Source organism: Miscanthus floridulus, chromosome 14 (assembly GCF_019320115.1).
Source record: "Miscanthus floridulus cultivar M001 chromosome 14, ASM1932011v1, whole genome shotgun sequence".
Taxonomy (NCBI): domain Eukaryota; kingdom Viridiplantae; phylum Streptophyta; class Magnoliopsida; order Poales; family Poaceae; genus Miscanthus; species Miscanthus floridulus.
Genome location: NC_089593.1, coordinates 68238325 through 68262493, shown reverse-complemented (window position 1 = coordinate 68262493; position 24169 = coordinate 68238325). Strand labels below are relative to the sequence as shown.

Sequence of the window (24169 nt, the reverse complement as noted above, 5' to 3'; positions counted from 1 at the left end):
TGATGCGGTCTCCCAACTAGAAGCCTCTCCCACATCCAAATCTGCAAAAAAAGAGTGGAAACATGAATGTTAATCACTTTTGTTAAGAAAAAACATTGAATTGTAGTGGAAACTTGTACAACTTTGCTTTATTACCTGCAACAGTGTGATGCACCCTAACATTGTAGCGTGCGCACCTCCAGGACGGCGGCAAGCCTCACAAAGCTGACGGTACAGGAAGGCAAGTATAGCCGAGCCCCAACTCCTATTGCCGGCATCCTCCCAGTTCAAAAGGCACGGGATGTATATCCAGGACGCCGTGTCTCCAGTGCCGTCAGGGAAGAGAACCGTACCTAACATGTGGAGGACATAGGCCCGACAGTAGTATGTCACGGTCTCAGCGTCTACGTTGGGTGGGCACTCCCAAAACTGCTGACGAAGCCACCTCAGGGACACCCCACTGCTGCGCCGTTTCTTGCCAGCCTCAACTGCCGCTAGGGGCCGTCCCAAGAAGTGCTCAACCTGCTGCTGCCATCCTTCAAACTCCGTGTCTCCTGTCACTAGGAATCCTTGGATTTTGACTCCAAGGATCATGGCAACGTCCTCGAGAGTGACCGTCATCTCCCCGCATGGTAGGTGAAAGCTGTGTGTCTTCGGACGCCACCGATCTATCAATGCCGTCAGCGTCGCTGGGTTGAAAGGTGGCGTGCCTCGACGACATACACGAGCAACGGTAGCAAGGTTCGCCAGCTTCAGGAGGGGCGTGTACCTCTCATCGTAGACCATGGTCGTAGAGGCCTCATGTGTCATTGGCCTCAGCACATTCAAAACCTGCAAAAAAAAGACAAGCATGAAAAAGTATTAGTTCATGTCACTTTATAAAGAGCATGGACTATAGAGCAAAACATGAACAATGCAATGTTTTCATACGAATTGTTGAATATACCTCTCCGTTCTCGATCCTCCGAGCCCGGTGGTGCTCATCGAACCTTGGATCAAGAAGGGGGAACCGATCCATCCTGCAACAAAAGCAATGCCAAACCATTAGTATAAGTTAAAGCATGTGTATGTGGTACGAAGTAACATAAAAATAAAAAAACAAAAGTAAACCAATATACCATTACACAAAGCAATTCTAGTAGCTAGCTTGGTGGATACCTGTTGTCTAAGTAGTTCAGGACATTTTCTCTTATTGTGGCCCGGCTTATGGCAACCAGAGCAACGACTCTTTTGGGTGTCCTCTACAAAATGTCTCCCAACCTTACTCGTGGTTGATCTACCTTTCGTAGCTCGGTCCATGTCCATCCTGAACCGCTTCCGCCGCCTAGGTCCTCTACTCTTCCAGAGTAAACCAAGATCAGCCACATACTTGGGGCCATCATAAGTAGGCCATTGACTCTCGTCAAGAAATGGCTCGAACTGAGGATTCCAGGTGCTCATTAGGTTCCTCAAAGAGAACTCCGCGGCCATACGGGGAGGGACCTCAGGGTCAACACGTCTAAGGCGACAGGCTGTAATCATGTGGGAGCAAGGCCTATGGTATATGATCGGTTTTCCACACATACACTTGTTCTCATTGATCACTACTTTATGTTTTTGAGCACCCCGGTCTTCACCACCAATGTTAGTTCCGCCACCCTCTAGAATCTCATATCCATGGTTGATCGAATCGAAACATGAACCCTTCTGTCGTTTAGACTTTTTCTTTGAGAAAGCTAGTTCCTGAGATGCTAAAAGTGGCCAAGCTTTGCCTGTTGTCCATAGAGACCTCGCATGCTTCTTCCTCGAAACGAACCAAGAATTCAACTTGTAGAAGGTGAATGAGGCAATAGCAGTCACAGGTAGACCACGACAACCTCTTAGAAGGTTGTTAAACATCTCTGCCATGTTACTAGTCATGAAGCCCCATCTCCAACCACCCGTGTCATATGCAAGTGATCACTTATCCTTCGACGCCATCAACTCGCTCAAGAATTGCCTGCCATCAACATTTGTGGCTAACTTCAGAGCATCTAACTTGTCTTTGAATAATTGAACCTCTTGCTGCCTGCAAACCTCCTCAAATAATTTGAAGTTGTCCTTTGTGTGATCACGCCTTATAAGATTCTGAGCAAGGTGTCTGGTGCACCACCGGTGATGTATTTAGCCGTAACCAAGAATCTCTTGTTCTACAGCATTCAGAATGCTAGCATGCCTATCGGATATCACACAAACATCACGTCCTAGACCAATTACCACTTGTCTTACTAGCCTAAGAAACCAACACCAACTATCCGTGTCCTCCTTCCGAACAATCGCAAAGGCCAATGGCACAAGCTGGTCCTCTGCATCTGTCCCAATACAAATAAGCATTGTGCCTTCAAATTTCCCTGTAAGAAAGGTCCCGTCAATTGAGACGACGGACCTTCAATGCTTGAATGCTTCGATGCTCTGCCCGAACGCCCAAAATGCCCTTCTAAATACCTGGCTACCATTCCTTGTTTCACCCTCCTTAGGTAAATACTCGAAGTGCATCCCAGGATTTACAGCCCTCATTGCGTTCAACATTACAGGGAGGCGCTCATAAGCTTCTTCCCAATTTCCAAATATTATTTCCAGTGCACGCTGCTTTGCCCTCCATGCTTTCTCATACTTGATATAGTAATTGTACCGTTGGAAGATGATCTCAACCAACGCAGACACCGTAATGGTTGGCATATGCTTCACCACGGGGCATAATTGCCTTGCAATGAACCTAGAATTGAGCTGTAGATGGTTCTCTTCTGCCTCAGCAGTGGCACAAACATGTGGTTGCTTCACTGAGGTAATCTTCCATTTGCCTGCCTTCGTCTTCCTAGCACATACTCTCCAACCACACTGTTGTTCTTCATAAGCAACAGTGTACCTCTTCTCCTTGAAAGAATTGATGACCCTAAAAGGTCGGTTGTGTACAATGGAGTACTCTTGCAACCATGATTTCAACCCATCCATGGTAGCAAACAATATGCCCTTCCGTATGATGAGGCAACCGCTAACATCAGGCACAGTTGTATCACTTGGCCCACCATCAGCTACTGCCCTATGACCATGGCTAAGGTCCTCGAAATCACCAACTAGTGGATCTCTCCAAGGCAAGACCCTAGACAATATCTCTATTTCCCTAAAATTCAGACGACCAACAGGGCGATCGTCATCAGAGTCTTCGGCTATCTCCTCTACGAAGGACTCATCATCTCCAGCTATCTCCATGTCAAAACGGTTCGTAGCCCTAGCATCACCAAAGTCTTCTTTACTACTAAGATCATCTTCGTCGCTAAGCTCATCCTCAATAGAAAAGTCTCCGCTAGCGTCGTCCAAACCTTCTTCTGCATCAACAATTACATAATCATCATCCTCTTCATCACTATCATGATTGCCCTCACCATCGGCAACCGAATTCTCTTCCTCATCTCCACCGTAGCCTAGTTGTGTGACAAGTATTTCTTCTTCAGGCAAAGGATCATAACCTATGTGAGCGGGGGAAGATGGCCATGCTTCGAAGTTATCATTTCCTAAGCCGGACTCCTTACTTACTACTAAATCCAAAGATCGCACTTCTGAGGCCAATACAACTGCCTTGTAATCATTCCATTCAGTCTCGCTTGTAATTTTGAGCAACTGCTTGATCTGAGGACCCTTCGATGACCCAACATCTATGACACCTTCAAACTGAACATGCACGTCTCATTCATTCCAACCTAACTTAACCTTCACTCGCTCCACTAACTGGGTCAAAGATGGTGTTTCAGAAAAAATCAACAACTCCTCACACATGTCCAGAAATTCCAAACTATCATCTCTTGTCCTAACAATACGGCCTCCATGATGCAACCTCACTAATTTATCCATCTACAGCCATCACACAACAAGTAGTGTCACATATGAATATATTTCAATCCAATAAGTAGAAACTAAAATATATCATTTCATCGTTTTTCAACCCCAACAACATAATCATTTCTAGTCATAACAAATTGAAATGTAATGACCAACAAATAAATAAAATACATAGTAACCCTAATGACCAACAAATAACTAACCCTAATGACACCTATAATAAACAAATAACCCTAATAACCAAAATAACTAGAAACCAAACTAACCTAACATGTTCATCACATAAAACAGTTAAACAATAATGCACTCAATCATCCTAAGCCATACATTTTGCAAATGCAAACACAAATATAACAAATCACCAAACAACCATGATTCCACATGATTAGAGACAATGTAAGCACATCTATGCGGATAGAATTGAGGAGGGGATGGACCATTACCTCGAGGAAGCTTCGGGAGCCGAGATCGTGGCACCGGGGGTCGATTTTGGAGGTTAGGGTTTGCTGGCGGCGCGGGGGAGAAGAGAAAGAGAGGGAGGCCGGCGGTTTCAGAATGAAGGGAGGAAGAAGAAGGGGCCTCGGCGCGGCCTAAAGGGTCCAGACCTCGGCGTTGAGTCGGGCCACGCCGAGGTCTGGAGGCTCGGCGTTAAGTGACCCAACGCCGAGCTTCTGGGCCACCGTGCTTTGTTGGGGCGCCTGGGCCGCGCTCCGGATGGGGCCAGTAGCTCGGCGCGCAGTCCAACCGCGCCGAGGTTGGGGACTTGGCGTTGGCTGACACGACGCCGACGTCTCGGACCCACGCGCCAACGTGTCGACGACGACCCCGGTCGTCCGTGACGTGGCAATACCTCGGCGTCGAGTGACACGACGCCGAGCCTCATATCTCGGCGTCATGTGCTAAGACGCCTAAAAATGGTCTATTTTCAGAAAATATTTTGACGTTGGTATTTTTCTAAAAATTGTTTTCAAAAGAGAACAAAATACGAAAATTTCACGAACCGTGACTGGAATCCACGATGGATGAATCTGCATCAGATTGCCAAAAAAAAAAACAGCAGAGATGACAGATGTATGTATTTCCGAGTCAGGTAGCAACGCTAGCAATCCCCATCCTCCTTTCGTAGATACAAAAACCGATCGATCTCCATGAAGGCGATGCGATACAGCCTCAATATTGTACAATGGGATGTAAAAATAACAACACATCTCATCTCATATGCCATACTCTTGATCAACCCCTAGAACAACACGCAGCGAACACTCACTAAGATCAGTTCATCACATCCTCCTCTCTCTGCCAAACAAAAAGAATCCTCTCAACGGCTGTACAAAAAATGCCTCATCCGCAGTGTCCTCGTCATCACCAACGCTGCACCATCCCTTCTATACTGCTGTAAATTGTGATCCCGTCCAAGGACACGGATCATCATTTCATCAAGACGACGATGCCTTTGTCCCGTGCGGCTGCTGCACCTGCATCTCCCAGCCGTAGCTCTCCGACCTGCCGCCGCCCTCGGCCTCGTCGCCGCCGTCGCAGCTGTCCCCGGCGGTGGCCGACATGGCCCTGCTCGACACCGTCAGCTGCAGGGGCCCCTGCGGCGACCCGGACTGCGACTGCGACGTGCTGTGCTGCGACGTCGCGTACTGCTGCTCCGGCGCCGACGACCACAGCCCGCCCGCGGCGGCCGCCACGTGCTGGTCGACGCCGCCGACGTCCGACGACGTGCGCCGCGTGTGCAGCCTGTATTTCTGCAGCAGCGTGACAAAAGAAATATTTGTGAGACACTGAGTGATTAGATAATTGGAATTGCCTAAGAGGAAGAAGAAGTTGCGTTCCATTACCTGCAGGTGGCTCTTGACCTCGTCGTTGGTGAGCCCGTCCACCTTCATCAGCTCCCCGATCTGCTTCGGCGTCGCAACTGCAGCACGCAAACACAATCGCGAATTCAGCACGAGGAATCGATCGAGATCAAGAAACATATGCACTGCACAGACAGCGCAGGCAGAGCAGGGCTGGCAACCGATGCTATTCCTGACCTTGCGCGCCGCCGAGCCGCTGCAGGGCGGCGACGAACCGGCGGTGCAGCTCGGGCGACCAGCACCTCCTGGCCTTCCTCTGCTGCTGCGCCTGCGCCTGCTGGTGCTGGTGCTGGCGCTGCGCCCCGGCGGCGCCCGTGACGGCGCTGCGCCCCGGCGGCGCCCGTGACGGCGCTGCTGGTGGCGCTCGGAGCGGCGGCGGCCGACGGCGGGGACGAGAGGGACAGGTCCGGGACCGGCATGGCGCCGGGCTTACCGGCCGCGTCGTCGGATGACCTCGCGAGCGTCGGCACGCTGGCCAGTGTTGGCTTGAACGCGGTGGACACCTGGTGTTTGGGAATTTGGCAGAACAGGTTTTTAGCAGAAAGGCATGTGGTGTACATTCCTTGTAGTACTAATTAACAACATGTGTGCATGTATATAAACTAGCTACACGTTATTAGCTAGCTAATGTGATTAAACTTGGGTGAAGCAAAAAGATTAGGTGAAGCTAGATTAGGCTCTTTCTTCTTGTGTGGGGCAGGAGATTTCTGAACTTGAATTCACCCTGTTCGCTTATCGTTTCTGTGGCTTATAAGCCGGCCGATGCTGTTTTGTTGTGAGAGAACGATCAAGCGAACATGGTGCTGGCATGCTGTGCTTAATAAGAATAATTAAAAGAGGTTGCAGGAAAAAGAGGTCCTCAAAACAAACCAAACCCATTTTTAGGTTTGTCTCGCTGTGAATATCACATGCTCTGTCTGAAACAAACAAAGATTATTTCCTTGTACCTAGCTGTACCATAAAATTCGCCTCTTTTTACTGGGACCAGAAAGGTTCCTCTGTTTTTTCCACCAGTAGGAGCTTATCAGATGCTCTCTCTCCGTACAATTAAATTTGCAATGATCTTGGTTGAAACAAATTCGCAAGTACCAGTGTTGTTTGTTAAAAGAAAAACTAAAATGAAGGAGTTTCCCAATAAGAATTTAGCTGCAAATTGTGCAAGGCACGCTAACAATTTCAGCACCAGAACGAACGGCACGTCTCCCTGACGAGTGACGCCCGCGTTACCGTACCTTGTTGTGGGCGGCGGCGACGCCATTGGTGTTGGCGGTGCTGTCGTCGTGGCTGCCGCAGCTCCAGAGCTGCGCGGAGCTCATCCAGCTGCGCTTGTCGTTGGCGTCCGCCTCGTCCTCCGCCTTGACGGCGGCTCCGTCCTTCGCCGCCGCCGCCGCCTCGGCAGCAGGCGCGAAGAGGTCGTGCGGCCGCTGACGGCGGTGCTGCGCGAGCTCCTCCTTGAGCCACTCGATCACTGCACGGAAGTAGGCGACGGGGAACAGGGGATCAGGAACAGCACGGGATCACCGCACGGTGCACGCAAGCACGCGTTGGCAGGGCAGCAGAGGAGCACACGTACCGTCGGCGACGAGGTGGACGCTGATGGGGAGCTCCCGGTGGAAGACCTCCATCTTGGCCTTCTCGGCCTCGAGGCTGCGGACGCAGTCCCGGAAGCGCGCGGCGCGGTCGGCGGCCGAGGACCGGGACGCGGCGGCGCGGAGCGAGTCGGTGACGGCCCGCGCCGCCAGCGCCCGCAGCTGCTGGTGGTTGTCCTCCTTCCGCGACATCATCGCCGGCACCCGGCAGGCGAGGCGATCCACCGTGCGTACGTTCTCCTCCCTGGACTGACCGGTTGCTCGCTTCGGGACGAGAGGTGGGCGCGGGCTGCTGCTGGTTGCGTGCTGTTGGGAGAGGGAGGGAGGGGGAGTTCGATCGCCTCGTCGGCCGGTTTATACCGGCAGGGCGGCAGGGGGGGGAAGAAGATCCCATGAGGGCAGAAGGGTCATTTGGTGCGTGGGAGGTGGAGAAAAGATGCCGCTCGGCTTCTGCGGTTTCTCTTTATCCCATGTCATTTTTTGCTCGCTCGTAACAAAACAAGGTTGGGGTTTTCCATTTCTAATTTAACAACCCGAGACCACCTGCGCTCATCACACAATATTTTCTTTTCTTTTGTGTGTGTGTGTGGACGGAGGGCCGCCACGCAAAATGGCGAAACTTTGAGGTGGCGGCATGCATGATGCATGGCATACGGGTTTGATGCCGAGGGCTCCGCCAGAGTGGTGATTTCGTGCCGTTAGTCTACGCCGCCGGCGCTTCGGATCCATGGCTCGATGCGAGCGACGGACGGGAGCACGGAGCATTGGGAGATGTCGATCATTTCTGCCTTTCTTTTTTGATAAATTCTGGAGTACGTGGCTTCGTGGGTGGCTAACGCTGATTGTTCTACTGGGCTAATAGGCCATATTTGCAGCATCCAATATGCCAACATGATGCTACCATTATATACATGTATATTATATACATGATTTCTTTAGCTGATTTTTTTGTGGAGTCGGCTTTAAAGCTAGGCAAACGGATGGATCGGATTTATTATCAATCCATTCGGCCATACCTTTGCAATTGCTTACAGGAAGCTTTAGCTTTGACGAATTACTACTATCGGCCTTGCCATATGGAACAATGTCTTGGCCGATATAATCGGAATTTATTTTATCATCAACAAATAAATTGTTATTCTCAATCGGTCTATTACAATAATTAGCAAGGATATCTCTAATAGATGCAGAAATTAAAATAGTATGACCAGATTGGAATTTGAGCAAAATATTTGTGTTTTCTACCTTGTTGATCATGTTGGAAAAGTGCACGTCCTTGATTTGCATGATGTTGCTCTTCATCTCTAGAAAATTATCAACAATAGGTGCAGAATCGTCCGAAGATGCATTGACGGCTGCCGGAACCGAGATAGTTGGCTTAGCCGACTGGAAGTCGGCTAGGCCGACTTGGGCACTAGCAGGGGCATTGGCTTGGACGACTGGGAAGTCGACCTAGCCGACTCAGGGAAGGCGGCAGAGGCAGTTGGCCTAGCCGACTCAATCAGCTCAGCTGACTTTGAAGTCGGCTCAGCTGATTCTGAACAGGCAGGCAACCCTCCTTTGTTGCTTGTAGGGGCTTGATCTCCATCAATGATGCGGTAATTACTAGACAAGTGTACAACCCCTTTAACTCCTGAAAAATAAGTCTAGCTGGTTTCTGGCGTTTTCCATACTTTTCTATAGCAAGACTTGTTTTTTGAGATGTGATTGATTCGGAAAGGATATTGTATTGTTCGGCTTTTGTAGCCGAACCTTTGCTTATATCCGAATCAATTATTTCTTTTATGCCCACTAGCAATCCTCTTTTAGCCGATGACTCAACTGTGATCGGCCTTTTCTCATTAGTCTTTCTAAAATATTCATAGAATTGCTCCTCTAATTGAGACTATGAACCAATAGTACATCGCGGCAAAGATATAAACCATGCAAAGGCAATACCGGTGAGAGATAAAGGAAAATTTCGCACTATCATATAGTCTTCTTTACCTGCAAAACTCAGCTGTGAGAGATATATACTAATATGTTCCATAGTGGTTTTATCATCTTCACCACTAAATTCATAAAAATCAGGTACCCACCAACCATTAGGAGTTTTCAAATAATCATAGCATAATGGGTACGGTCTATGATAAGTGGACACCTTCCATTTAGAGGAACCATATGGATTCCTAGCATGGGCTAAATCTTTATCGATTCGGCTTGATTTGAGAGCAACAAATAAAGCCGAATCATGATTGTTTGCAAGTGCACACATTGCTGAATTTTCATTGATTCGGCTATAAATATTAGCAATATGTGGAGCCGAATCATGAGTTTTAGCACTCGAATATCTTGCTGAAATTTCACTAATTCGGCTATGGTCATGAGCGAAATACAAAGCCGAATTATGAGCATTGATCTTTGCATAAGGTGCTGAATTTTTATTGATTCGGCTATGGTTACTAGTAGCACGTGAAGCCGAATCATAAGTATTAGCACTTAAACACCTTGCTGAATTTTCATTAATTCGGCTCGAGTTGTGAGTAACAAATGGAGCCGAATTATGAATAGGAGCATTGGCATATGGTGCTGAATTTTCAGAGCAATTGGCTAAATAATTAGCATTGTTATAGCCAATTCTCTCATTCATCGGCATGTCTTGTTGTGGAACCACATATTGTGAACTTATAGCCGATGAATAACAATTTACGTGTTGTATGTTGCTAGTAGCATCAGAAGTCGAAGAATTTACAACATGCATCGGCTCTTGACCATAATATTCATAATTATGATGTGTATGATGAGGAGCATTAACAAAAGTATTAGTCGATGTAACATATCTAGTATCATTACAGCTAGCAACACCAACATGAGAGCTCATAGAACTTGCAAAATAACTATTAGGATCATAAGATGCATTTGCAAGTTGTACCTCAGGGTGATTGTAGTAATATTGTGATGCAACACCTTGGTACTTCATGATTTATAACTTGACCGCCTTGCTGAATTTTTCGATAAGCAGCGCAATTTGTTGCAAAATCGCAAACAAGATCATAAGGGGTCAAAACCAGATACGATCGGCCTTTTAGGCCAGATGCAACGGTAATGGCGAGCTCAAGAAGATAGATCAACGAGGAGTAAGGCCAGGTCAGAGAGATCGGCTATAAGAGATAGCCGAACCAATCGTTCCCAGCGGAGTCGTCAAAAAGTATGTTGACGTCAGAAGTGATCCGAATCAAACACCAACCGAGCCTTGGACGCCCAAGCCGCTACAGATCGAAGAATGCAGCGAGGATGTCACTCTTTCATGGTGAAGAACAGAGAGGTTTACAAGAAAACCACCAAAGGATAGCCAACGTGCTTACGTGACGATGAACCGGCTAGTTTTTAGGCAAACTAGCAAAGAAACCGTCGAAGCTCTCGCCCGGGAGGGACCCATCAGGGCAATGACGTCGTCGGGTTGCCCTAGGTCGATCGGCAAGCCTAGGGCGCCATCCTTGGTCGTCGGATGAAGAGATGAACAGCATGGGGGTTGGAGAAATGGGCAAAAGGGTTGGAGTAGAGGTAATAGATTGATTTGTTTGACGATTGGATAGATTGGAACTCAATCAACCATGATCCTATCATATATATAGAAGGGGATAGTCTTATCCCAGTAGGAAACATCTTCAAACCTTATTTTCCAAGTTTTCTACGAGTTTGGAACAGTTCGGATCGGAATCCAAAAAGCTAGATCCGAACAGGATTTTCTGTTAGGTATGTTGGAAGTCCCGACTTGGGCCGGAACTTCCGACTTTTGTCGGAACTCCCGACGTAGGGATAACCTCAGACACCTGAGCATGTTTCTTCAGGCTTCCCGGAAGTCCCGACACCCGTCGGAACTTCCGACAGTCGAAAGTCCTGACTTGGGTCGGAACTCCCAACAACGAGGCATCTTTCCGAGGGCATAAGTTCTTCATCCGGACTTCGAATTAGACGTTCCATTTTTTTTACCGTCTCGACGAGAGGAACACAATGGTGAAGTCCGTTTCACATTTTGACAACTTCACAAAATAAACATTTTTGGTTGTCAACACCCATCTCTCGTGGTTTCAAACGGTTTGGATCGACTCATAGCGAATCAGTACATTCTAACCATACCCTACAGTTGGATGCTAATGTTGATGTAGCTCTCTTCTAGCTCGGGTGTTTCTTTTACAAGTTTTAACTCTGATTTAGAGTCTGTTTGGTATGCCTCTGGCACCAGAATCGTGTAGATCAAAGCACACGATCAGAATCCACACCAAACAATGCCTTAAACAGCACATCTCCTGATTAATCAGTCGTTTCAATTAGGTCTAAAAATATGATACATACGATTTATCCCATCCTTCTAGAACTATTCATTAAAAAAACAAAAAGGACTATCCATTTTTTTTAGCAGACAAAAGCACTGATATGCACATTATCTATGCACAAGTAAGCGTCAACGTAGTACAAGATAGATTGTGGATATCTTCATGTCATCATACCTGTGAAAATTGAGAGGTTTGCTCTCGTACTCGTTCCCTCTTGGCCCAACAATTAAGCAGCAAATGCAATTCAGACCTCACACTCTACCATCTCTGTCCGACCATGCTAACAAAGCTAGGACATCGAGTGACATACACTACACAAAATTAAATAGCACTTAATGTTGAATTACTCTCACAAAGTACTCATGTGTATTAAGTAGTACTACTATATTAATCACAAGGACGACCAAGTGTTACTCCAAGAGAGTGAGGTGTCGAGTAGACAAGGCAGCAAAACTAGATCTCGTTTGACATAACTCTGGATCTTTGCTATAGCACACGGAGAAGCCCGAATATTGACTTTGTTGGCTTCTAATTTATTTTACAAGAGACATAGAAACTTTTTTTTAGAACAACTCGAGAGACTCTTTATATCCTTTCTAATTTATAGGAATGAAGATTTTGGTAAAAAAAAAACTCTCCAATATTCTCTTTAATTAGATATCTAAATATACATTCTCTATTCTGGATTTTTCGCTGGAGAAAGATGGAGAATGAGGATGACTCTCTAGAGTGGATACAAAATACAGAAAAATTGGTGGAAGATAAAAGACATATTGAAAGCGATTTTTACTTAAATAACTCTCTCCTTCTGAGTAATTCATCTAGAGTGCATATAGAATATAGAAAAATTATTGGAGTAAATAAGAAAAGGAATTAGAGGATAAAAAAATGAAGATTTAGAGAGCAAATTTTAGAAAGATATATGTGGCCACGTGAAGAAGTCTCCCGAGTGATTCATCGACAAGTAAACTCAGTCGTCCATGTGGCAGTGGATCAAGCATCGGATAATTGTGGCAGAACCGTCTGAAATAACACACTTTCGGAGACGCTCGTCTTCCACTAGACACTAAGCACCTCGAAAGCAAGTTATATCGGACGGTTCCGTCGAGCACACCCAAAGGGAGAACTCAAGCAATCCATATTTTTCCTCCAGGATCCAATAATGAGAACGAGTTTACAATACTTATTCCATTTCATACAACAAGAGTTCTTAGAAAATACATTATTATAATACCAAGTTCAGAGTGCATAATTTAAACAGCCGAATTACAATAAACATCTAACGATAAGATACAAGTATCCATTTGTGCCCACTAGAAGAATCCTCCACACAACAGCTACTCCTCAAGCTGCACCTGCAATAGGGGTAAATAAACCCAGGGTACACAATGTACTCGCAAGACTTACCCGACTAGTGGAAATAATTTTCTGACTCCAAAGGATATGATAAGCTTTATGGTTTGTTGGGTTTCCTTTTTGCGAAAAGCAATACTAGTAGTGAATCCTTATGTATGTTTCTTATTAGCAGTCATGATTAGTTTATTATCTAACCATTCTATGTAAGCATCTGTTCTACTTTTAAGCAAGAGTTGAGCAATTAGATCCATTTCACCATCTTTCATCTTCTAGTTCTTACTACGGTGCTAGATCGTAGACAAGTCGTACCGTATTACACGGCAATTCACGAACCAATGTAGCTCAGCTGGGTACCCTAAAACACACGCCCTGCTTATACCCTAGGCACAAGCAAGGCCAAACCACCACTCTCCTATCAAGGGGTCTAGGTCCCCGTTCAAACTTGGACTCCAAGCCCCCACTCCTGAGTCCCGGACTCAGTGTGGTGCTTAGACCTCCACCATCCCTGCCTCCAATCAGTTGATCCAAAAAGAGCCCGAACCCATGACAAGAGAGCAACGAGCCTTTCCCGCTCCCATAAACAAGTATGTGCTCAGGATAATAAGTCTGTGACTTGACTAGAATCTAATGCAATGGCCAGTCCTTAACCGACACGGATAGGGAAAACAGTGTAACCAAGCTATGCCCCATTAGCCACGGGACATAGCCTATTACACCCACCAATACCCATACCATATCCCTGCCTAGTCTTTATTTCCTTTTACTATTTTATCATGGGAGTAATAATAATAATCACCTATTGTGAGTAACGGCAGGTTACTCACGCTACCGATAGCCTAAGCATAGCAACTACTCGACCTATGCTAGTAGAACTCATAGGTAGGTTTATCTATGCATGTAATTTCAATATAAATCTTGTAACGTAAATGCACATCACATATATATCCAGTGATCATTCAAAATAAGGGTTATGCACCAGGGCTTGCCTTGGGTAGGCGGGGTGTTAGCTCAATCAGTTAGTGGTGACTCTAGGACCTCCTCCTACATGAGGATCTCCTCCTTGTACTCCTTGATCACCTCCTCGAACTCGTGATCTCCGATGGCCACGATCTCCGTCAATTCGTTCTCTACATGCATGCGATGATGCAACACGTTAATATTAAGGCAACAACAATTCTTAAAATAAGAATACATCTACTAAGCCACTAAGCTAGCTCTAATGGTTAAGATACTAACCACTTATCATTTCCACAAAAACAGGTATGGATTCATTTAACGGTTATTAACTTAGCAACTAAAATGTAATCTTACTCTTATTAGCGATTTAACTTATATTACAACAAGGAGCACCTAACTATGCTAGTATTTAGCCTATTCTAAGGCTACAAAAATTACAGGGAGAACATAATAATATCATGAAGCTATTGTAAAATTTTCAAAGCTAAAGCTATCACCAATTTACCATAAAAATTCCTACAATATTTAACCTAATACTATTAAGCACTCTCAAATGATTTAATAGCTCCTAATATCAACAAACACATATATGAACTGAATACACTAACATATAGAGCACAATTTTAGGAACTTAACAAAATTTGTTTCACAATTTTTGGATACCTACATGATTTTATATTAATTACTAAAGTTTAAATCAGAATTAAAATGAAAAGCTATTTCTATTCTCCACGAAAAAGCTAAACTGATTTTGGCTCAACGCGGTCCACGCAAGGCACCGCCCACGCGCGGAGGCGGCCCGAGGTGGGGAGCCCCCGCGCGTGCTGGCATTCTTGCAAAAATACCCTCGCGTTACCAGAAAATCGCGCGAACACTACACGTACTATTTCTATAGACAACGACTTTGCAACGAAACCCTCGGATATTTTCACCTTTGCATCGGAGAGATCCTCGGGACGCCCCGCGCTCGCCGGCGCGGCGGGCGGAGGCACTAAGCGGTACGCCGATGTAATACCCTGAAAATTTTGCACTTTTCTAAAATAGATAAAATTATTTATTAAGCATTTTTGTGAGCATTGAACCTAGGGGAATAAATTTTTTTATGGAATTAAAAATCAAACATAAGGTTAAAAACTTCTTGATGCATACATGCTACTGTATATTTATTTCTGTGATGATTGGTCTTGATTCAAAGTTCAAATGAATTCAAATTCAATTTGAAAATCATTTGGAAAATTTATTTAGAAAAAAAGATAAAGGAAATATTTTTCCTCCCTTTCTCTTCCTCACTTCCGACCCAATTGGCCTTTTTCATTCCCGTGGCCCGCTCGCCCTCCCCCACTTCCCTTCCTAGGCCGGCCCACTCGGGCGGCAACCGCAGCCGCGCTGCCTTCCACAACTGACGTTGCGTCTCAGCCGCTGACGGCTCGGGCCCACGCGTCAGCGTCGTCCCCCTCCTCCCGCAACCGCGCATCCCGCGCCAGTCAAGGCGCAACCACCGCCGCGTCCACGTCTTCGATCGTGGGAGCGCCCCTCCCCGCGCTCGGCCTCCATAAAACGGCGCCGAGCCCTTCCCCGCTCCCTCTATTGTCTCCTTGCTCCCTCTCGCGTCGCCCGTACCCGAGGTAACCGCCGCACCGCAGCGTCAGGATCTGCCGTCCGCCCTCCGCGCGGTCAGCCATCCCCGAGCCGCCGTCTCCGCCCGTTTTCCCCACGGTGAGAACCCCCTTTCTTCCCTCTACCTCCCCATGCTGTTATTTTCAATTTTCATGCCTTGTATGCCCGTTTTTGGGTGCGCCGACGACCTCCACCTCGCCGGCCATGGCGACCGCCGTCTCAGCCCTCCCCTCCGGTTGCCTTCTCGGCCTAGACGAGTTCGCGAGAACCCCCGCTACTCCTCGGTGCTCTCGGTTCTTCGAACCGTGGACCGTAGCCCCCGAACCGAGCACACCGGCGAGGTTCTTGCCGTCGGCCATGGCAGCGCCGCCGTCGGGCCACTGTTCCGGCCGGTGCTCCCTTCTCTCTCTTTCCCTCACTAATCCGAGCCCTCCATCGTTTGATCAACGGCTCACAGAAGCCGATACCCCTTCGCGTGTAAATTTGCTAAAGAGACCCCCAGGTTTCGTTTTATTGAACCCACAGTCCATAGCACAATTCCCGAGTATGCTTTCTCCTTTTGAAAACGTAAAATGTATTGTTTAGTTCAGAATACGTTTTCAGTATTTACAGAAATGCCACTTGATTTGTTTTGCTCATAAAAACTTCGTTTTAGCTCCGAATTGACCCGTTCAAATTGCGTTAGCTTCGTAATTTCATAATCTACGTGTTAGTACCACTGTTAATCAAGTTTGCAACTTTTAAATTTCATGGTTAGGTTTAATTAAATAAAGTGCTATAGGAAACCCTGTTTAATTCATAACTTTCGCGTTTTAGCTCTGATTTTCGTGAACTTCGCGTTGACGTGATCGTAGCGAGACGTATATTCTTTTCATAAACATTTTATCTTGTTTTCTATACTATTGGTGTACTGTTCTAACTGTAGGATTGTTTGCTTTGCATGAATGTTCCTAGAATGTTGTGTGTTGCCGTGTTGGTCGTGTTCAAACGGTGAGGAGAACGTTGGAGATCAAGAGTTCTTCGACGACCAGCAGGACCAGCAGGAGTTTGTGAACCAAGGCAAGTATAGCATGGGATTTACCTTGATGTCCTATTCACTTTAATCATTCACTCATGCGCATGTGTCTAAATTTGATAACCTTAAGGACATCCTAGTTATTGGATGACATGTTTCCTTGACTCCTATGGGTTAATTGCATATGGGTAGATTGCTAGCGCTCTAACTGAACATGATCTATACAATGGGTAATGGTTCTATGGAACTAAAAGTAAAACATGCTTTATAACAACTGATCCATAGGGCGAAGGAGCAAATGACTTTCGATTATGTTGCTCTCGGCCCTCCATAAGGACTTATCTGTCGGTAAAAGCTGGGACTGACAGTGCAACCGTGAGAGTCATATGGCTCTAACTTTAGCTCAGTAATAGGACCTTTTCTAGCTTGTTAGAGGTAACCTTTATGGCGCAAAAGGGGCTTGCCACATTGGGTATAGGGCTACCTCTGTTCCTATGTGTATAGGCGCGATGGATATGTGCCATAGGAAAGGGGGGTTCCTACATCTGCCTACCGAGGAAACCTAGCGGCCCTAACCTGTTAGAGAAACCTAAGAAATGGCTTCATAGTGTACCCTGCCCGCTCACCTTGGCAGTGACATGGGAGTAATTAACCCGGGCATATGGGAATCACGACTCGCGGTGAATATGCACCACCTCTGTAGAGGGTTACAAACTGTTATAACAGCTGTGCTCACGGTCACGAGAGGCCTGAAAAACTCATAGAATAAATGGTTACTCATTGTGGTTCATTTATGATGGTATACAGTGATAATATGATGCAAATGATTCTGATATCTGCTTATGTGGGATTAAATGGGAGCTTAAGCATAACTTGATTAAACTTGATAATAAAATCTTGACTCACTAAAAGTGCTAACTGCAGTAAACCAGTGTCATCCTTTTTTAGCTTTATAACCCCATGTTATCTTGTTAAGTACGGAAAGTACTTACGCTTGTTTACTTTCTATATTTGGATAAAAATCCCGGATGGGTAACAGGTGACAACGGGTATGAGGAGTTTCCTGAGGATTATTAGGCTTGTGGTCAACCAGTTGACCTTCCCTGTGATGGAGTTCCACGAGAGAGTTGTCATTTTATTTTCCGCTGTGTTGTGTAAGACTATGTGTTGTTATTAATCGTGATGTAAGATACACCGTGATGATACTTTATATGATTTGTCAACTTATGTGTGTGACTGATCCCTGGGCACATATGAGTTTAGTGCATTCAATTTTATCCTTAAAATTGGGTGTGACAGCCGGCCACCCGAGACCCTTGCAGACCTATCTAGGGGGACCGATGCTCACTTATGGGTCGATGCGCAATGATGGGCGGTGGCTGCATGAACGGGGGTGAAGCAGAGCGGGCTCTCCCCAGCGGCGGACGACCTGCAGCGGCGGCAACCACGTTCCGATGAGCCACAGCACTAACAGAACGGTAGAGATAGGAGATAAGCACTAGGGGCACACCACGAACCCGCCCGAAGTGGTGGCTCAGTCGGTGACTACCTGAGCTGTGCTGGCCACGTGCGCACGACGAGCACGGCGACGAGCCACGGTGGACACGGCCGCGTCAGCGGTAGCGGGGAGGCAGTAGTGCTCCCACTGGCGTGCACACGATGGAGAGGGAGCCAAGGCGAGCTAGTGGTGTAGAGGACTTTGTGCGAGGTGAAGTGGTGGAGGCTGGCCATGGCGCGGGCGGTGACGGGTCTTAACAGCACGGCGGCAGGCAAAGCATCCAAATTTGGAGCTTGGCTAAGTCGCAATCAAAGCAAGGTGGGGCGGCTGGATAGGGGACGTGAAGGCGGAGACGCGAGCATGAGGAATTAATGAGAGGTGCTCGTTCTCTGGCTTCACCATGACGCGACGGCTATGAAAAATGGAGGGAGAAGGGCTAAAGAGAGACACAACGCGGCAGGTGGGCTCGGCTCGTCCTTGCCTTGGCGGGACGCAAGCGGCGAGATCCAGAAGCCCACGCGCTGGCGCTACGGACAACGCGTGCACGTGTTCGACCGGCGTGGCCCACGTGCCACAGTGTCATAAATGACATGGCGACGGCGGCACGGCCACATGCGCGCAGCATCAAAGTTGGCCAGCGACGCAGCGTGGTGCAGCGGTTACAGCGTACAAGCGCGGACGCGATGACGATGCGACGACAGCGGCAGCTGCAGCGTCACGACGCGAGCCAGCAGCGGCGGATGCGATGATAGCACAGCATGGGATGGGGCAGGCGGCAGCAGCGGCGGCTCCGCGCGGTGGGCCAGCAGCAGCCGAGCCATGGCCAGGCCAGAGGCGGCCACGGCCGGCCACGCATGGCTACGCGCGACGCCGAGCGCCCGAGCGCGGTGATCGCGGCCACACTGCCAACCAGCCCGAGACAAGTATGCGCATGAATTTTAAAGCGCTCAACACGACCAAACGGTTGCTTTAGGACCTAAACCATCTTCACCATGCTCAAGATGGCACATGAGACTACCGAATCGAGCTATAACACTACACCACTCCTTAACTCAATCTCTCACAATAAATTGCTAAACATAGCAATGTCTAATTGTTGACATAATTGAGAAATTCTAAGTTTTTGAGCTAGATTTATTTTCAAGTTCCGTTTCTAGACTATTAGAAATACTAGTAACATTATTTTTCTACCGTAAGTATTTTATTTTCATCTACAAAGTTTGCAATTCCAACTTTATTAAGGTGACACATAGATGTTCTATAGTATTTTTGCTTAATAAAAATTGGTTTTCAACCTTAAGTGATATAGCATGACTATCGAATCAACTTTCGTTTCGCATTTTTGTTGATCGTTTTGAGTTACGGAAATTGATCTACACACTTAATTACATGCATTAACACATAAACATGATGCTCATAACATGTTTTAGTAGATGATTTATAGTGTAACACCGAGGGTGTTACAATAATGAAAAGATTCCATCGGTTGCCATAGAGCCGTTGGAGGAATAATCGCCCTGTTCGTTTGGACTTGTTTGGCTGATAAGCCATGACTGAAAGTACCGTTGGCTGATTTAGTGTGAGAGAAAAGTACTATCCATTGACTAAAAAAGTCTGACTTATAAGCCAAACAAGCCGAAACGAACAGGTTGAATAAGGGCCTGTTTAGTTTCCAAAATTTTTTGCGCAGTACCCATCACATCGAATCTTGCGGCACATGCATGGAGTACTAGATGTAGACGAAAAAAAACTAATTGCACAGTTGGGTGAGAAATTGCGAGACGAAACTTTTGAACCTAATTAGTCCATAATTAGACACTAATTACCAAATACAAACGAAAGTGCTACCGTAGCCAAAACCCAAAATTTTGCATCGAAACGCGCCCTAATTGGCAAAGGGATGAGGATTCTACGGAGGAGTATGAGTGGGCCAGGGGAGAGAGAGAAAAGAGAGGAGCAGGTGCAGTCCGGGTCAGAAACGAGATCTCCATGGGATTCTGTTTTCGCCATTGCTGAAAGGACGCGGCACGGAGAGAGATGTAGATTCTCCCTTCCCCTCTCAAACAAAGCCCAGAGGGGGCAACGCGACAAGCCAGACGTCACATTTGCCCAAGCTACAAAGATTCCCCGTCCCCGGTCATGTAGAACAGTAGAAGAGGAGGAAGATTCTAAAGCCACCAAATGGAAATGTGCTTGTTCTTTTGGCTGATTATTATAGTCGTTGATGGCTTCTGGAATATGGATACAGATCAAAATCGACCTGATTTGGACCTAATATATTGGTTGCAAGTAATAACTTTACTAAAGTTTCAGCCGAAAAATGCACGCTTTGTTGTAAAAATAATTTCATCAATATATGAATATCTAAAGTACTTAAAATCAATATGATCTATATTAATTATACTTAATGTTTCCGTAGCATTGATAGTATTAAATTTAATATAATTTTATTAGCCTTAGAGATAACTTTTAAATAGTTTAAATGATACATACCATCTAATTATATTAAAACAAATATTATTGACACTGTTAGTTAGTCGTGGGTCCCAAAATCTAGTGTCACTCTAACTTTCCGAGAAATAAAATTTTTTTAACTTTGACCAAATATATAAGAAAATATTAATATTTATGGTGCATAATTAGTATCATTAGATAAATCATAGAACATATTTTCATATTAAACTTATTTGGAGATATAAATGTTACTAATAATTTCTACAAATCTAGTTAAACTTAAGAAAGTTTGATGAATATGTATCTTATAGTGACACTTATTTTGGGAGGGACGGAGTAGGTTTAAATGGTTTTACTGAGTATCTTGTTCTTCACGGATACAGATAATATCGGATATTTTATATTTTTTCCGAATACGAATCTGGAATCGAATAGACAAAAGTAGTGGTAAAACGTACCCTGGTACATTCACTTAGTATCCATATTAGAATAGATACGAATAAGGATACCCATATTGGCGCTAAAACGAAACGGATATCTGATCATTCAAACATTTTAGTATTCGGATTCATCCCTAGAAAAAAGTATGCTAAGAGAAGGGTTAAAATGCAATATAATTATGGCAAACAACAATATTATCCAATAAAAAAAGGAAACAAGAGTGAAATGACAGTGATGATGGTGGAATGGTAGTCTCATCATGTTCAAAGATTCATTTTTAGTAACAGTATAACACATGTTTAAATTAAAATTTCTATGATTTTATATTGCTCTCGGTGACTATTAATTTCACGAAGTTTACTTTTTGGATTAAATGTTACTTTAATGTTAGTATTTAATTTTATAGTATTATTATCTTATCGTGCGATCCATATCTTTTTTTAACAAAAATTTAGTTACCCCGTAGCAACGTATGGGCACGCTACCTAGTCCAATAAAAAAAGGAAACAAAATCAGAGTTACGCAGAGATGGTTTTGATTGTACTAAACACGGAAAGAAATCATAAGAAAATAGAAATATCAGTCCCCAGCTACCCCTGTTACATTTTGTTGTCTCTACCTTCACAAGGGCTTTGTCTCATTCCCTAATTAATGAGATGTTAACATTTTACGAGCACATGCTAGAATTCTGTAATATTCTATTATTATAGTTTTCCAATTTGTACAAAGTGCCTAATACCCTCTCGGACAATGGAAAAGTGGATAACAATGGTCCCATATATTGTTCCCTATCCAGAATAAATACACAAGCCAAAGACAGTGACTGAAAAAGATCCATTTGCTAGTACGATTTTTTTAATAATCTATCCTTTCCGATCCTTCCAATATTCTGTTTATCACGCTCGTACCTCTGCACGTATTTTATTTAGACGGAAGCAAAGTATTACACAGACGGTAAAAGCCAGCATTTACCAGAGACGAAGGATAAAAAAACAGAGGAAACATGAAAAAAAATCATAGAAAACACTGACAAAAATAAGAACAAAAGTAGCGCGGAGTTATATTACAAACATGACTTGCGACCGAAACAAGAAGCCCACCCAAGCACCATGGAATGGTGCTCCTTTATATATCATCACAATTGCAAAACCACATATTGACAACAATTCTTGTGTTTTGAATGGCATCCATGTTTGAGATCCACAAATCCTTTGTTTTGCTGTTTTTCGTGTTTAAAATGATCCTCCTATCGGAAATGGTTAATTCAAATTTATTAATTCGACGAAGATGTTTATTCAGTTCATGTCGAATAAGGTTTTGCACCTCATATTTTCAATAACTTCCTCTTCACTAACCAATTTTAGAGGTCAATAGGTTAAATGAATTTGCATTTTGTAATCTGCGCCTGCTTTTTGAACGGAATTTTGGTTCCGTGGAAAGAAGGCGCCAGAAGCGCATAGCAAAGAGACCAAACCTACCCCCAAAAAGCAAAGCAAATAAAACAAAGGATGCTATGGTAGGTATGATGAGCCTTGGATCTGAGGAGATTCTGGTATGAGCCCCCACGTGGCTGCCTTTGCCGGTTCGTTTTGCTGTGACTTGTCGTAAACGATCGTAAATTTTCAGTTAATATAGTATTTTTCTCTCACACAAACCAGCCAGTAGTACTTCCTCACAAACCAGCAACAATACGAACCAGCCAACCAACCCAACAGGCCGGACGGCATCGTGTTCACATGCCTGTGTTTTGACGGATCGGCTCAGGTTTTTATTCTCCTTGGATTCTTTGCTCTGGTTTCAAGGGAGTGTATCTTGCCGTACAAACGAACCTAAAAGGATCAGTTGAAAGAGAACGAATCTTTTTTTTTTCCTGTGGAAGTGAAAGAGAGAAAATACAGTTTTTTTTTACATGTGATCGATATACTCCTAGATGATCGAAAAATTGACTACTTTATGGCATCAAGAACGTTTTTTTTGTTACTATAGTTGTTTTCAGATACTTCAACTTCCTAACATCACTTAAAATTAGGATGCATTAAATTTTGTCCAAATTGCTGCTCTCTATAATTGTTTTTGACAGAGATTCTGGATTCCTTGTCGCGTTACGCCAAAAAGAAGACTTCAACACGATTGGCTATTCTGCAAGATGTATGCATGTGGCGGCGTTACTAATAGTACTATATGTAAGGGCATGCCATATATAAACGATCGCTTACATTAGTTTACAAAATGGTGGTCCTGCCGTCTAATTAGGGGTTGGACATCACTCTAAACTACTCCTAAGAGCAACTCCAAGAGATTAGCCAAAAATAGATTTCAATATCCATGATTTAGCCATCTTCTAAAATAAAATCTCCTAAAAGAAACATGGATTCTCCAACAGCCGTGGTAAATTTCCTGTTTCATAGTCAAAACTTGCCACGTCATCTACTGTTTGTTTTGGCTCCACCAATCTCATCAACTAAATGTTCACCGGAGCCCCATGAAATCAAGGCGAGAGAGCCGATGGCAAGCGCCCCAGGCTTGCTATTTCTAGCTAGCAAAAAAGATGGGATAGCCTACTTGGTATTTTGGAAACCCGGATAGCATAGTTGTTGGAGACTATTTTATATCATAGATTGTCTAAAATGGGCTCAAAATAAAAAATAGCATCTCTCTTGGAGTTGCTCTAAGTCTTTATAAAATCAAACACCCCAAAGTGGATTAGTGCAAACAATTGAGCACACAATAATTGACCCTAAAGCCAGTGGTTTTAACAAGTTCGATTCGGCAAATCCACTAGAATCCAAAATGATATATAAACATGACGCGTTAACGAGAGACCTGCTGGTGTGGTTTGGGAAACGCATGACGACCCTTCCTTTGCTGCCACCGTCCTCATACTTCCACCGGCAGCGGCCGATGGTTCCCACACCGCCTCCCGCCTCCCGTCACAGCCACTTCAACCTAGCCCTCCTAATAACGGGACGCCCTGCTACTCACCCCATTACACCTTCGCATGCTTGAGTTTGTGATATAATTAACAGAAATACTCAACACACAGACGTCTGAGAACTCGCTTATCCGTCAGTCGACAGGCTGGTGCGTCCGATCGAGAATCAACGGCCACAGATTCATCTTCCTCCCCCGTCTCCTCTTCCAACTCCGGCGGCCACAGAATCGAGGCGAGCTCTTCCTCGGCGGCTGCGCCCGTGCTTGACGGCCACCCCACCCCCTCTCCTTCCCAACTT

At 45.2% G+C, this 24169-nt stretch overlaps 1 protein-coding gene and 1 long non-coding RNA gene across 3 annotated transcripts; both read right to left on the bottom strand.

The window, feature by feature from the left end:
• Positions 1-580: 580 nt before the first annotated feature.
• Positions 581-4382, bottom strand: LOC136504194 (uncharacterized). The gene is made up of 3 exons (XR_010770806.1): positions 4278-4382; positions 926-998; positions 581-810 (listed from the first exon to the last, which is right to left on the bottom strand). It is a non-coding gene; the product is annotated as an uncharacterized lncRNA (long non-coding RNA).
• Positions 4383-4897: 515 nt separating this feature from the next.
• LOC136504443 (transcription factor HHO3-like) lies at positions 4898-7726 on the bottom strand. 2 transcript variants are annotated; one of them, XM_066499385.1, is made up of 6 exons: positions 7270-7726; positions 6929-7164; positions 6026-6199; positions 5874-5991; positions 5679-5755; positions 4898-5585 (listed from the first exon to the last, which is right to left on the bottom strand). In XM_066499385.1, exons 1-6 carry the CDS (start codon positions 7478-7480, stop codon positions 5271-5273), a joined length of 1131 nt encoding a protein of 376 aa, XP_066355482.1. In that variant the 5' UTR covers positions 7481-7726; the 3' UTR covers positions 4898-5270. The 2 variants fall into 2 exon arrangements, with proteins under 2 accessions (XP_066355482.1, XP_066355481.1); XM_066499384.1 differs by having other exon boundaries at positions 5874-6199; positions 7270-7720.
• Positions 7727-24169: the final 16443 nt, after the last annotated feature.

Bases quoted from the DNA above. Each gene is read 5' to 3' on its own strand.
- LOC136504443 (XM_066499384.1), bottom strand. From the start codon at position 7,480: ATGATGTCGCGGAAGGAGGACAACCACCAGCAGCTGCGGGCGCTGGCG. The intron at 5,756-5,873 runs GTCAGGAATAGC...TGCGTGCTGCAG, and splicing joins GCGGCTCGGCGGCGCGCAAG to TTGCGACGCCGAAGCAGATC. The intron at 5,586-5,678 runs GTAATGGAACGC...ACGCTGCTGCAG, and splicing joins AGGTCAAGAGCCACCTGCAG to AAATACAGGCTGCACACGCG.